This window comes from Heptranchias perlo, chromosome 6 (assembly GCF_035084215.1).
Source record: "Heptranchias perlo isolate sHepPer1 chromosome 6, sHepPer1.hap1, whole genome shotgun sequence".
NCBI lineage: Eukaryota > Metazoa > Chordata > Chondrichthyes > Hexanchiformes > Hexanchidae > Heptranchias > Heptranchias perlo.
The window spans coordinates 83,281,832-83,295,892 of record NC_090330.1 but is presented as its reverse complement, the minus strand read 5'-3'; the positions used below and the strand labels follow the sequence as shown (position 1 = coordinate 83,295,892).

Genomic DNA, 14,061 nt, shown 5'->3' with positions numbered 1-14,061 from the left:
AAATGTCTGATTGATACTATGTTTAAAAGTAGCTTCTTTGTAGAACGAAAAATGTATAATTTTACAGTCTTATCAATTTATTCTTGAGATATCCTGTAAAATGGTGGAGTGTTGCAAGTTGAGTTGACTCCTGCATCGAAACAGAATGAGCAATGTAATGGACTGGGATGGGATGGGGGTGGGGGGCATACGAATATTACCAACTGAGAGGTGTGGAGCTTTGCGAGTGGAAGCAATGGCAGTAAGGGCCACCTGACATATCAGGGATTGAAGCAGCAGCAGCTGTTGGGGGTTTGCAGCAGTGCGAGTTGAGGACCAGCATATATTGGAAAAAGCTTGAATAGAAGCTCTAAGGGTGAACGGCGAATTATAGCACCAGAAGGAGCAAATGAAAAGGAAACTAATTAAACATTTATTTTTGTAAAAAAAATTGGGAGGCTGACAAACCGTGCTGCAAGCAGCAACACAGGGTACTGCACTGATCAGCTGTTTACAGACAGCAGAAGAGCTCTACTTATAAACTTTATCCTTTCAATCTTTTTACTGAGTTATTTTGAAGCTGACAGAAGATTTGAAAAGAGATAGAATATTAGGAGAATAGTGTTCAAAAAATGATTAGAGGATACGGACAGCTGAAGGGAAAAGATGCAAGAGTTTCTACAACAGGAGTACGCTGATCAGTTATTCAGAGTAGAGGAACTCCTTGTATATGATTCTCCTTTACAAATCTTCTGTCAGCTCAAGAATAACTCAATAAAAAATTTGAGAAGAAATAATGTTTTTGGAGTGCAATTGTTATTATTATGTAGGCAAATGCGCCACCATTCTACAACACCGAAATCCTACAAATGACGAGAAGAATAACCAGTTCATTGTATTTTCTTTGGTGGTATTGAAGCATGTTGGTCAGGAACTCCGTGATCTCCTTCAAAACTGCCATAAGAGACCTTTAATGTCCACCTGACTGCAATTTAACGTCTCTTTCCAAAGGCAGCACCTCTGACAATTAAGCACTCTCTCTGCAGTTTCAGCTTAGGTTTTACACTGTTAATCATAGAATCATAGAAAGGTTACAGCATGGAAGGAGGCCATTCGGCCCTTCGAGTCCATGCTGGCTAAATGCAAAAGCAATCCAACTAGTCCCATTCCCCTGCCCTATCCCCGTAGCCCTGCAAATTTTTTCCTTTCAAGTACTTATCCAGATCCCTTTTGAATGCCACAATTGAATTTGCCTCAACCACACCCTCTCGCAGTGCATTCCAGATCCTAACCATTCGCTGTGTAAAAAAGCTTTTCCTCATGTCACCTTTGGTTCTTTTGCTAATCACCTTAAATCTATGTCCGCTGGTTCTTGATTCTCCCGTCAATGGGAACAGTTTCTTTCTGAGGGTGGTTGTGGAGGGTTGTTTTTCAGACTGGAGGCCTGTGACCAGCGGTGTGCCTCAGGGATTGGTGCTGGGTCCGCTGTTATTTGTTATTTATATTAATGATTTGGATGAGAATTTAGGAGGAATGGTTAGTAAGTTTGCAGATGACATTGGTGGCATTGTGGACAGTGAAGAAGGTTATCTAGGATTGCAACGGGATCTTGATAAATTGGGCCAGTGGGCTGATGAATGGCAGATGGAGTTTAATTTAGATAAATGTGAGGTGATGCATTTTGGTGGATCGAATCGGACCAGGACCTACTCCGTTAATGGTAGGACGTTGGGGAGAGTTATAGAACAAAGAGATCTAGGAGTACAGGTTCATAGCTCCTTGAAAGTGGAGTCACAGGTGGATCGGGTGGTGAAGAAGGCATTCGGCATGCTTGGTTTCATTGGTCAGAACATTGAATACAGGAGTTGGGATGTCTTGTTGAAGTTGTACAAGACATTAGTAAGGCCACACTTGGAATACTGTGTACAGTTCTGGTCACCCTATTATAGAAAGGATATTATTAAACTAGAAAGAGTGCAGAAAAGATTTACTAGGATGCTACCGGGACTTGATGGTTTGACTTATAGGGAGAGGTTAGATAGGCTGGGACTTTTTTCCCTGGAGAGTAGGAGGTTAAGGGGTGATCTTATAGAAGTCTATAAAATAATGAGGGGCATAGATAAGGTAGATAGTCAAAATCTTTTCCCAAAGGTAGGGGAGTCTATAACGAGGGGGCATAGATTTAAGGTGAGAGGGGAGAGATACAAAAGGGTCCAGAGGGGCAATTTTTTCACTCAAAGGGTGGTGAGTGTCTGGAACGAGCTGCCAGAGGCAGTAGTAGAGGCGGGTACAATTTTGTCTTTTAAAAAGCATTTGGACAGTTACATGGGTAAGATGGGTATGGAGGGATATGGGCCAAGTGCAGGCAATTGGGACTAGCTTAGTGGTATAAACTGGGCGACATGGACATGTTGGGCCGAAGGGCCTGTTTCCATGTTGTAAACTTCTATGCTTCTATGATTCTATCTATTCTGTCTAGACCCTTCATAATTTTGAATACCTCTATCAAATCTCCTCTCAACCTTCACTATTCCAAGGAGAGCAACCCCAGTTTCTCCAGACTATCCATGTAACTAAAGTCCCTCATCCCTGGAATCATTCTAGTAAATCTTTTCTGCACCCTCTCTAAGGCCTTCACATCTTTCCTAAAGTGCAGTGCCCAGAACTGGACAAAATATTCCAGTTGTGGTAGAACCAGTGTTTTATAAAGGTTCATCATGACTTCCTTGCCTTTTTATTCTATGCCTCTATTTATAAAGCCCAGGATCCCGTATGCTTTCTTAACCGCTTTCTCAACCTGCACTGCCACCTTCATCGGTTTGTGCACATATACTCCCAGATCTCTGTGTTCCTGTACCCCTTTTAGAATTGTGCCCTCTAGTTTATATTGCCTCTCCTCATTCTTCCTAACGAAACGTATCACTTTGCATTTTTCTGCGTTAAATTTCATCTGCCACGTGTCTGCCCATGCCACCAGCCTGTCTATACCCTCTTAAAGTCTATCACTATCCTCCTCACTGTTCACTACACTTCCAAGTTTTGTGTCATCTATAAATTTTGAAATTGTGCCCTGTACACCCAAGTCCAAGTCATTAATATATATTGTTATAGGTTACACTGCTACAGGTTCCTTTTCTTTTTCTGACCCTGTACCAAGCGTTGTAGCAAAATGCGCAGAAAAAAAATCATTTACACTTCATTCAACAACTGTCAAATAAACTGATAATTGCAGGTCTACAGTTCAAATGTAATCTGAATTGTACTCAAGTCACAGTGCAAAGTATAAATCATGAGTAGCCCATAATAAATCTAATCAGAAGGAATCGTAAAGTGTTACAGAATAAAACAGGGCATTTTGCCCACCAAATCTGCGTTGCTGATTTTCTCCACATGAACCACCTAGACTACTCTTCTGCTCGTTCACCATACCCTTTGATATTCCTCTTCTCCAAGCAACTATCTAATTCCCTTTTACATTAAAAATGTTTCTAACCTGTTTAATTCTTTTGTGATTATCTTAAAATTGTGCCCTCTCATTACCATTTCCCTGACCAGTGGAAACTATCTATCACTATTTATCTAAAAAAAACCTTCAGAATGTTGAAGACCGTTATCAGGCCATCGCTATAACAATTCTATCTGCCTGTACTCTATTGCTTTGCTACCAACAAAATAAACTAATTTTGGGAGTCAGAAGAAATCAGCATTGTAGTATTTTACAAACACACCTTTTAGAATCCACACCCATCTGTTTGATTTGGACTTTAATCTTCTCTGATGAAGTACTGAGGGTGATCTTTTCCAGGAGGTTGAAATCTTCAGGATAGAACTCTTCACTTTCATTGAAAGCACCCAGGATCTGAGAGTAACAAAATGCCATTAAATTAATATTTAATAAAAATTTCTGATGGCCTCGCATTAGGCCAGAATTTGCTGTTAAAACAACGGTGAGGCTAAGTGCTCATCGTTATTCATGCGCAAGTGCTATAGCAACTTCAGGCGAGGGCAGAAATCTAAAAGTTGCTGTCCGAGATGCCATTACTTCACGAAAACGGCACCTCGCTGTCTGCCTCACTATTTCAATGCATTGAATGGCATGAAGTTGCTGTATTTGCACAGTAGATACGAACTGAACTCGCCACAAAAAGTTGGGTCTTGTCCATTTCAGTCTAAGTATCCTTTTAACAACTGAAAATTAACTATTACAAGTGTGGAGTCTCATTCTTTCAGGTTTTAATTGTTGTTGGAGATTTTAAAAATGTAAAATTTAAAATGTTTTTTTACCTTTCCTTTCTGTCTCTTTTTCTCTCTCTCCTAATCCAACCTTTCTTTCTTTTTCTGTTCCTGATTTGACCTTGCATTCACCCACTCTAATTTACACTTCCTTTTCAGTCCTTGTGCTGTTAATTTCAAAATCCTTCAACCTGATTGGTTAAGGAGATACACAGTTGCTTGCCCTGTTCACTTATGTCCCCAGATGCCTGGTTTCCTTGCTGCAATGTTGTCAGCTCGCACTTTCAGCAACTTGCCATGCAAAAAATTTAAAAACCTAAACGTGCAAGAGCACATCTAACTAACGGTTCATTTCTAGAGGGACAGAACTGAAAAGCAGCAAAGTTAAGTTAAACTTGTATAGAACCACACTTGGAGTACTGTGAATAGTTCTGGTCTCCATATTATAAAAAGGATGTAGAGGCACTGGAGAAGGTACCACAAAGATTCACTAGAATACTACCAGAACTGAGGGGTTATACCTATCAGGAAAGATTGAACAGGCTGAGGCTCTTTCCTTTGGAAAAGAGAAGACTGAAGGATGACCTGATAGAGGCCTTTAAGATTATGAAAGCGTTTGATAGGGAAGACATAGAGAAGTTGTTTTCACTTGCGGGGGAGACCAGAACTAGGGGCCATAAATATAAGATAGTCACTAATAAATCCAATAGGGAATTCAGGAGAAACTTCTTTACCCAGAGAGTGGTTAGAATGTGGAACTTGCTACTACAAGGATATGTTGACAAGGTTAGATGAAGAAGGGTGGGAGGAAGCTTGTGTGGAGCATGGCCTGTTCTTGTGATGTATATTCTATGTAATACTATGTAATGGCAGATGCCATTAGATACCTTGCCACAGCAAATTATGGCCCATTATTCACACTTAAAGGCAGCTTGCTTTATCAAACATGGGAAGCTAAAGCTGCTCTAATGTATAAAACTGACAATTAAAATTTTCCTCCAAAGCACTGGGATGGAACAACAAAAAAGTCTGGGGCCCTTTCCTGCCATAATACAGTATATTTTATTTTTAAATTGACTTCTGGCTTGTAACACTGTTGTGTATTATAGGTAAAAGCAATTTTGGCACTTTAATAAAAAATTGCAGGGACGTGGCTCCATTATATCATACCCACAGCTCAAGTGTGCACTAACTAGAATATAAAATTCATGGGCTCAGCTACTCTGTAATTTATACTGGCCCAGAAATTGCTGGAAAATTAATGGTGAGTGCATGGTAATCGCCTTCATTAGTTCGTAAAAAATCCAGAAATTTGTGGCGAAGAAAAGATAAACAATGCGTGCGATTCTCCTCAAATTGATGGTCAATTTGCACCGCTCAACCATTATTCTTGACAAAGCCAAAAAAAATACGACCACACAGTGAGCCTCCCTATTGAAATTAACTGTGTATCATGAAATTGCTGGATTTACACTGTTAATGTGAATTAATCTCATCACAGCCATTTAGGGCTGGTAATTCATGTCATGTGGACCCTGTTAATGACGTGATTTATGGTTCTGACATGACACTCAACCTTGGAGGCCCAGAAAGCGACCAATGAACCTGTGGAGTCTCACTCCAGCAGGTAGGGAATTGTTCCTGTAGGTTTTTAAAACTTTATCTGTCTTGGTAGTATTTTTGTGCCATTCTCACCATCCACACTGCTGTTAGTGGCAGAAGGCAATAATTTTCAGACTGCAAAGCTGTTTTGACACTCAGAAATGTAAATTAGACAGATTTCTTTCAGAAAATAATTTTGGGATACAGTACAGGAAAATCGCATTTGACTAACTTGATTGATTTCTTTGATGAAGTAACGAAAAGAGTTGATGAGGGTAGTGCGGTTGATGTTGTTTATATGGACTTTCAAAAGGCATTTGATAAAAGTACCGCATAATACACTTGTTATCAAAATTAAAGCCCATGGGATTAAAGGGACAGTGGCAGCGTGGATATAAAATTGGCTAAGGGAGAGAAAGTAAAGAGTAGTGGCGAAGGTTTGTTTTTCAGACTGGAGGGAAGTATACAGGTGGTGTTCCCCAGGGATCAGTATCAGGACCACTGTTCTTTTTGATACATATTCATAACCTGGACTTGGGTAGAGAGGGTATAATTTCAAAGTTTGCAGATGACACAAAACTCGGAAATGCAGTAAACAATGTGGAGGATACAGGGCTGATGGCCGGCGCGGACACGATGGGCCGAAGGGCCTCTATCCGTGCTGTATAACTCTATGACTCTATGATAGTAACAGACTTCAGGAGGACATAGACAGACTGGTGAAATGGGCAGACACATGGCAGATGAAATTTAATGCAGAGAAGTGTGAAATTTTGGACTTTGGAATGAGGAGCAGCAATATATACTAAATGGTACAATTTTAAACGGGGTGCAGGAACAGGGAGTCCTGGGGGTGCACATACACAAATCTTTGAAGGTGGCAAGACAATTTGAGAAAGTTGTTAAAAATGCACATGGAACCCTGGGCTTTATTAATAGAGGCATTGAGTGCAAAAGTAAGGAAGTTATAATAAACCTTTATATTGAACACCACACTCTAGTTAGGCCTCAACTGGAGTGTGGTGTTCAATTCTGGGCACCACACTTTAGGAAGGATGTCAAGGCCTTAGAGAGGATGCAGAAGAGATTTACTAGAACGATGCCAGGGATGAGGAACTTCAGTTATGTGGAGAGACTGGAAAAGCTGGGGTGTTGTCCTTAGAACAGAGGCGATTAAGGGGAGATTTGATGGAGGTGTTTAAAATAATGAACGGTTTTGACAGAGTAAACAAGGAGAAACTGTTTCCAATGTCAGACGGGTCGGTGACCAGAGGACACAAATTTAAAAAAAATAAAAACAGAAAATGCTGGAAATGCTCAGCAAGTCTGTGAAGAAAGAAACAGAGTTAACGTTTCAGGTCGAAGACCTTTCGCCAGAACTGGAAGATGTTAAAGAGTTAAAGTTTTTAAGCAAGTACAGAGCCAGGGAAAGGTGAAGGAGGGAGGGGAGGGAGGAAAGAACAAAAGGGAAGGTCTGTGATAGGGTAGAGGGCAAAAGTGATTAAATGACAAAAGGGACGCGGATTTAAGGTAATCGGCAAAAGAGCCAGAGGCGACATGAGGAAACATTTTTTTAGGCAGCGAGTTGTAATGGTCTGGAATGCACTGCCTGAAAAGGTGGTGGAAGCAGATTCAATAGTAACTTTCAAAAGAGAATTGAATAAATACTTGAAGGGAGAAAATTTACAGGGCTATGGGTAAAAGAGTTGGAGAATGGGACTAATTGGATAGCTCTGTCAAAGAATCGGCACAGGCACGATGGACTGGATGACCTCCTCCTATACTGTACCTACTATGATACTATGAATTTGAGACATGATGTGGTAAGTGTAGCATGCTTGGGAGGAAATGGGTGCCCTAGCCTATGGTTCTCAAAGTTAAGGAGATAGACCATAGGCACAACATTCATTAGTTCCCAGATGCAATGTTGACATCGCTGCACTGTTATCAATTTGCATTTCCAGCAATTTGCAACGCAAATATAGTCGATCTGAAGGGTGAGGTAAAAAGTCCAATTCACATTGCTTGCCATGAGATGCGCCATTCCAGGAATTTCTGGGCCATTGTTCTGCTTCCGATAAAAGGACGCCAGCGCCAGTGAAAATGTATATTAAAACCATTACAAAATAAAACCAAACTGAATGTAACTTGACTACATACTAATACTACTGACCTGTTATCTATGTAAGGAATGATCAATGCAGAGTGAGAAAGTATGCTTTGTGAAGCTTTTGCATCAGGAATACAATATGCTGAACTACCTGTACTGTGAACATTGCAGCAATGTCCAGAATCATGGAACATGGCACTTTGTCAGTACTACATAGGTAAAATGTATTAGCAGGAATAAGCCAAAAAGATTGCACACTCTATGCTTAAGAAAAGAAAAGACAATACGTATATAGATCTCATATTCAGGGGAGCAATTTGAACCTTTTTAAAGAAAACCTATTCAGACAAGTAATATTTTTCATAAATCTATGGCACAACCTAATTGCCAAAGTCATAAATTTTGTTTCACAATAAAATGCTTACTTTACAAGACCGTTTGAACAACTTTAGTTAGGCTGCCTTTCTTTTTTTTTTGCCTTCTATCCCTACATGCACAGAGTAACACAGGAGTCAGCACGATGACTGTCATGACTGTTATTTTCGGTGTTAAGAATCCAATGTAGAATTATAATTTGCTAACAGGATCACGATGATTATTCTGCCTCAGTGCATCCACTTTATTCAGACATTCTGTAAAATAATGTGCCACAGAATATGGCAGAAAACCCAGTGGTTAAGTCGCACATAATTATTGACATTCCATTTCAAGTATCTGACAAAATACATATCACAGATAACTAATGACATCCCAGTTTGCTTCATGATTTCACTTGCAAAAGGCTCAGAATAGATTATGTTTGTTTTGATGGAGCTATTATTATAAGGTAGAGTTAAAGACAGTATATTTTTAACGTGCTTTATTAGATGATCGATGAATACCATGACACCAAGATTGGTGGCATTGTGGACAGTGAAGAAGGTTATCTAGGATTGCAACGGGATCTTGATCAATTGGGCCAGTGGGCCGATGAATGGCAGATGGAGTTTAATTTAGATAAATGTGAGGTGATGCATTTTGGTAGATCGAATCGGGCCAGGACCTACTCCGTTAGTGGTAGGGCGTTGGGGAGAGTTATAGAACAAAGAGATCTAGGAGTACAGGTTCATAGCTCCTTGAAAGTGGAGTCACAGGTGGATAGGGTGGTGAAGAAGGCATTCAGCATGCTCGGTTTCATTGGTCAGAACATTGAATACAGGAGTTGGGATGTCTTGTTGAAGTTGTACAAGACATTAGTAAGGCCACACTTGGAAAGGCCACACTTGGAATACTGTGTACAGTTCTGGTCACCCTATTATAGAAAGGATAGTATTAAACTAGAAAGAGTGCAGAAAAGATTTACTAGGATGCTGCCGGGACTTGATGGTTTGACTTATAGGGAGAGGTTGGATAGACTGGGACTTTTTTCCCTGGAGAGTAGGAGGTTTAGGGGTGATCTTATAGAAGTCTATAAAATAATGAGGGGCATAGATAAGGTAGATAGTCAAAATCTTTTCCCAAAGGTAGGGGAGTCTATAACGAGGGGACATAGATTTAAGGTGAGAGGGGAGAGATACAAAAGGGTCCAGAGGGGCAATCTTTTCACTTAAAGGGTGGTGAGTGTCTGGAACGAGCTGCCAGAGGCAGTAGTAGAGGCGGGTACAATTTTGTCTTTTAAAAAGCATGTGGACAGTTACATGGGTAAGATGGGTATAGAGGGATATGGGCCAAGTGCAGGCAATTAGGACTAGCTTAGTGGTATAAACTGGGCGACATGGACATGTTGGGCCGAAGGACCAACATGTTGTAAACTTCTATGATTCTATGATTCTATTCTATAATATTGAGGAATGCCGTAATATGCACCACTTTTAAAGTAACAGATTAACTGAATATACTTTAAGTAGCGGTTTCATTTTCCAATGCTTTATATGGTTATTGTCTGCAAATGATAGCATTTAGGTTATATGTAATACAATTTTTTTAAAAAAAACCTGATATGATTTTTCAGAAACTAAAAATAACTCCAGTCCTTCAAAACGTTAAAATAATGAACAATTCTCTGCATTCTTTTTTATAATACTGAATTGTGGGAGGGGGAGATCAGATTAAATTCTGAAAAATCTTAAAATTTAAACTGTGCATCACCAAATATCAGGGGAACTGTCATTTCACCTCCCTTGTAAAACGTAGTCTTATGGAACCATGTAATGAATTAATCACATATTATCAGATTGATTTGTTTGTGGTAGAAAAAAATGACAAACAGTAATGGTTAAAATATGAGTTGTGATATCGCTTGTGGTTCCTAATTCTGAGTAAATAACTATTCTTTTCATAAGGGCTAATTACAAAGGAAATTAATCCTCCCTCAACACACTGAGCATCATTCACCAGCTCGGTACATGGGTAACCTATCAGGCCTCTGCCAATCTTGTTTTTGAGCAAATTGCCAGGAAACGAGCAAGTATGAATTGGGCTGATGACCTCAAATTTGCCTTCCCTTAATGAAGCAACCAGGCTTTATCTTTCACTCCCCCAGTGGCATGACCAAGACTTTAAATTTTCCAACTGGGGAATTGTGGGTCATAGGCTTACAGCATGGCAGGTTAGACCACCAACAGACTGCACCACAACACATTTGATATAATGCAGCAAATTAAAAATTCTGACATTGTTGCATTGTTAACTACAGAATTATCACCACAGACTTAAAACATGTAGCAATGTGATGACAGGCGGATAAATAAACGCAATGCCGTGCATGCAAATACTTACCCGACCGTTGCTAACAACAGTCTCCTGACCAGCCAACAGCTTCAGGACGTCTCGACAGAACAGTTGGTGGGTGCGGAAGAAGTCGACTCCTAAGGTGTTGTACTTCTTCTCAAAGGCATCATTATCCATTCCCTAAAGCAGCGGCAATGAATCATTTTAGCTGATTAAATGAATGCCTATTGTTCTGGAAAGAAATGATTTATAGCTCCTTCTAAACATCCATCTCTGAACATAGAGTCTGCCAATGAAGTAAAAATCTCGACAATCAACTAGAGGTGACTTTGACCAAGAAAGCTTTATATAAGATGAATGGTGATACACAGACTGAAAGTTTAAATATTGCTACGATCTGAGGGCTGCTGTGAAAAGGCAGGGTCTGTTAAGTATTCCGTCAGTGACTGCAGGAATCATTGACATATGGTACAAATACAAATCAGCAGGAGATCAATTCAGAATGTATGTGTTGTAATTGGAATGTTGTTCACACCTCAGCATTGTAGAAGTATTGAAATAAATCAAGACAATTAGCTGCAATATTAATATAGCTGATGGTTTAGAAAAACATAATGCCTGTGAAAATATTTGCCCCTGGATATTACTTAATTTGCAGGCTGGCAGTGTTTTATTGCATCTTTTTCAGTGTTTACAAAAGGCTTTATAAGGCTGATTAATTATGTAAAAGGCATACAGTTTTTTTAAAATTTGACAGTATACAGAGCAAATGGGATGCTGCATTTGAAACACAGACTAAATATGACAATTAACAGCTTTTCAAGGAAAAGGTTTCTGTACTAACTGCTAATGATCTCCACAAAAAGTCGCTCTGTAACACAGCCTCTATATTAATAAATGCAGCATTTGTAATATTGCTCCTTTGGTGCAGGTCAGGAAACTTCACCTCAGTCTTGCTGATCGGTTGACATGGCTATAGTGTACAAGTGCAAAGGCTCTGTGCTGGAATAAGGGACTGAGAGGCAATTAATCATTTTGATGACAGCACATTCCTATAGAAAAATAGTTAAAAACTTTAATTACTTAAATTTAATGTTACATTTCAGAGTTTTTATGTTGCCTTTGAGTAAAGAATGTAGAACAGATCTTTATATACAGAAGGGTGTAAGGAGATTAGATTACCACCCAGAATTTCTGTAATGGAAAATATCCATGTGATCTGTTGCCCCCCCTCTCCCTCCCACCATGGGCTGAAAATAATTCCTATTTGTGTGTGGAGGTTGGGGGTCTTTCAACGAATTAATAAAACCCATGTCTGGCGCTGCTGTTTCCAGATCTGACCATGCATCTGTGTCAAAAGGTCCTCCCCGCACAGGATCCTGATAGGACAGAGAATCAATTCTTCCTTGTACACGGGCTGAGCAGCCCAATCACAACAACAACAGCATTTATATAGCGTCTGTAACATAGTAAAACGTCCCTAAGTGCTTCACAGGAGCGATTTTCAAACAAAATTTGACACCGAGCCACATTAGGAGATATTAGGACAGGTGTAGGTCAAAGAAGTAGATTTTAAGGAGCTTCTTAAAGGAGGAAAGAGAGGTAGAAAGACGGAGAGGTTTAGGGAGGGAATTCCATTGCTTAGGGCCTAGGCAGCTGAAGGCATGGCTGCCAATGGTGGAGTGATTAAAATCGGGGTGATGGAAGAGGCAAGAATTGGAGGAGCGCAGAGACCTTGGGGGGTTGTAGGGCTGAAGGAGGTTACAGAAATAAGGAGGGGCGAGGCCCTGGGGGGATTTGAAAATAAGGATGAGACAATCATACTCCACCTCTGTCTTGCAAGTAATCCACTGTGTGAGGGGAAATGGGAAAAAGATACGCCAAAATCTCTTCGACCAGGGGATCAATAAACCACCTAGAGTTGGAAAATTAATCCTACCGGTTTACGGACTGGTCACGTTTTTAACCCACAGAATCATTGTGTCACTGTGTACTCAGTCTTGAAATGGTTCAGTGCCAATCAAATTACTCTAAGATGAAGTTTGTTTATGTACTGTAGCAAAGATCACATATTCCCTATGCTCAGACTCCCTCCTGGTGATCTTATCACCATGTAAGGGAAGTGTGTATCCCTAAGGCAAGTGGCAACAAATGTGTCTGTAGCTACAGCCTGTTTAAAATGTTGGGTTGCTGTGTTCACCACTACAGGATTCTGGATTATAGCTACTTTTCAAGATTGTGCGAAATGTGCAATTGCCACTGTATGTGCCCCATGAACAATATGTGGGGCACCACAAAGGTGGCTGTTGCCATCAGGCTGAATTGCCCAGTGCTTTCCTGCCATGATTGGGGCACCATGGAGGGAATCTCTCTCTTGTGGGACCCTGTTGATCATTCTTTCAGGGTACCTGGGCTAAAAGCAATAAAGCACTTGCTTCTTAGATGTGGTGGGTCTCACCTGTCACTTAGCTTTCTTAGCTAGTCCCTTTAGGACATTGCGGAATGGCCCACAAGTTTTCTAATGCATCTTAAAGCTTTCCAGGGATGCTTTGGCATGAACACTAATAGGTTAGTGTGTGCAAAGTACAACTCTATTAACTTCCTTTGAAAATCAGGCAGAAGCACTGAATTTTCTTTTTATTCGTTCATGAGATGTGGGCGTCGCTGACAAGGCCAGCATTTATTGCCCATCCCTAATTGCCCTTGAGAAGATGGTGGTGAGCTGCCTTCTTGAACTGCTGCAGTCCGTGTGGTGAAGGTTCTCCCACAGTGCTGTTAGGTAGGGAGTTCCAGGAATTTGACCCAGTGACGATGAAGGAACGGCGATATATTTCCAAGTCGGGATGGTGTGTGACTTGGAGGGGAACGTGCAGGTGGTGTTGTTCCCATATGCCTGCTGCCGTTGTCCTTCTAGGTGGTAGAGGTCGTGGGTTTGGGAGGTACTGTCGAAGAAGCCTTGGCGAGTTGCTGCAGTGCATCCTGTGGATGGTACACACTGCAGCCATGGTGTGCTGGTGGTGAAGGGAGTGAATGTTTTGGGTGGTGGATGGGGTGACATTCAAGTGGGCTGCTCTGTCCTGGATGGTGTCCACCTTCTTGAGTGTTGTTGGAGGTGCACTCATCCAGGCAAGTGGAGAGCATTCCATCACACTCCTGACTTATGCCTGGTAGATGGTGGAAAGGCTTTGGGGAGTCAGGAGGTGAGTCACTCGCTGCAGAATACCCAACCTCTGACCTGCTCTTGTAGCCAGAGTATTTATTTGGCTGGTCCAGTTAAGTTTCTGATCAATGGTGACCCCCAGGATGTTGATGGTGGGGGATTCGGAGATGGTAATGCTGTTGAATGTCAAGGGGAGGTGGTTAGACTCTTTCTTGTTGGAGATGGTCATTGCCTGGCACTTGTCTGAAGTGAATGTTACTTTCAACTT

The 14,061-nt window shown here is 40.8% G+C and overlaps 1 protein-coding gene across 2 annotated transcripts in view; it reads right to left on the bottom strand.

Moving 5' to 3' along the window:
- The window catches only part of uggt2 (UDP-glucose glycoprotein glucosyltransferase 2), a 685,376-nt gene that overhangs the window by 355,591 nt on the left and 315,724 nt on the right, over nucleotides 1-14,061 (bottom strand). For both annotated transcript variants that reach the window (XM_067986476.1, XM_067986475.1), the window contains exons 23-24: nucleotides 10,682-10,813; nucleotides 3,708-3,838 (exon numbers count right to left, since the gene is read on the bottom strand). In XM_067986476.1, coding sequence (XP_067842577.1) covers nucleotides 3,708-3,838; nucleotides 10,682-10,813 — 263 coding nt within the window. The remainder of the gene's footprint in view (nucleotides 1-3,707; nucleotides 3,839-10,681; nucleotides 10,814-14,061) is intronic.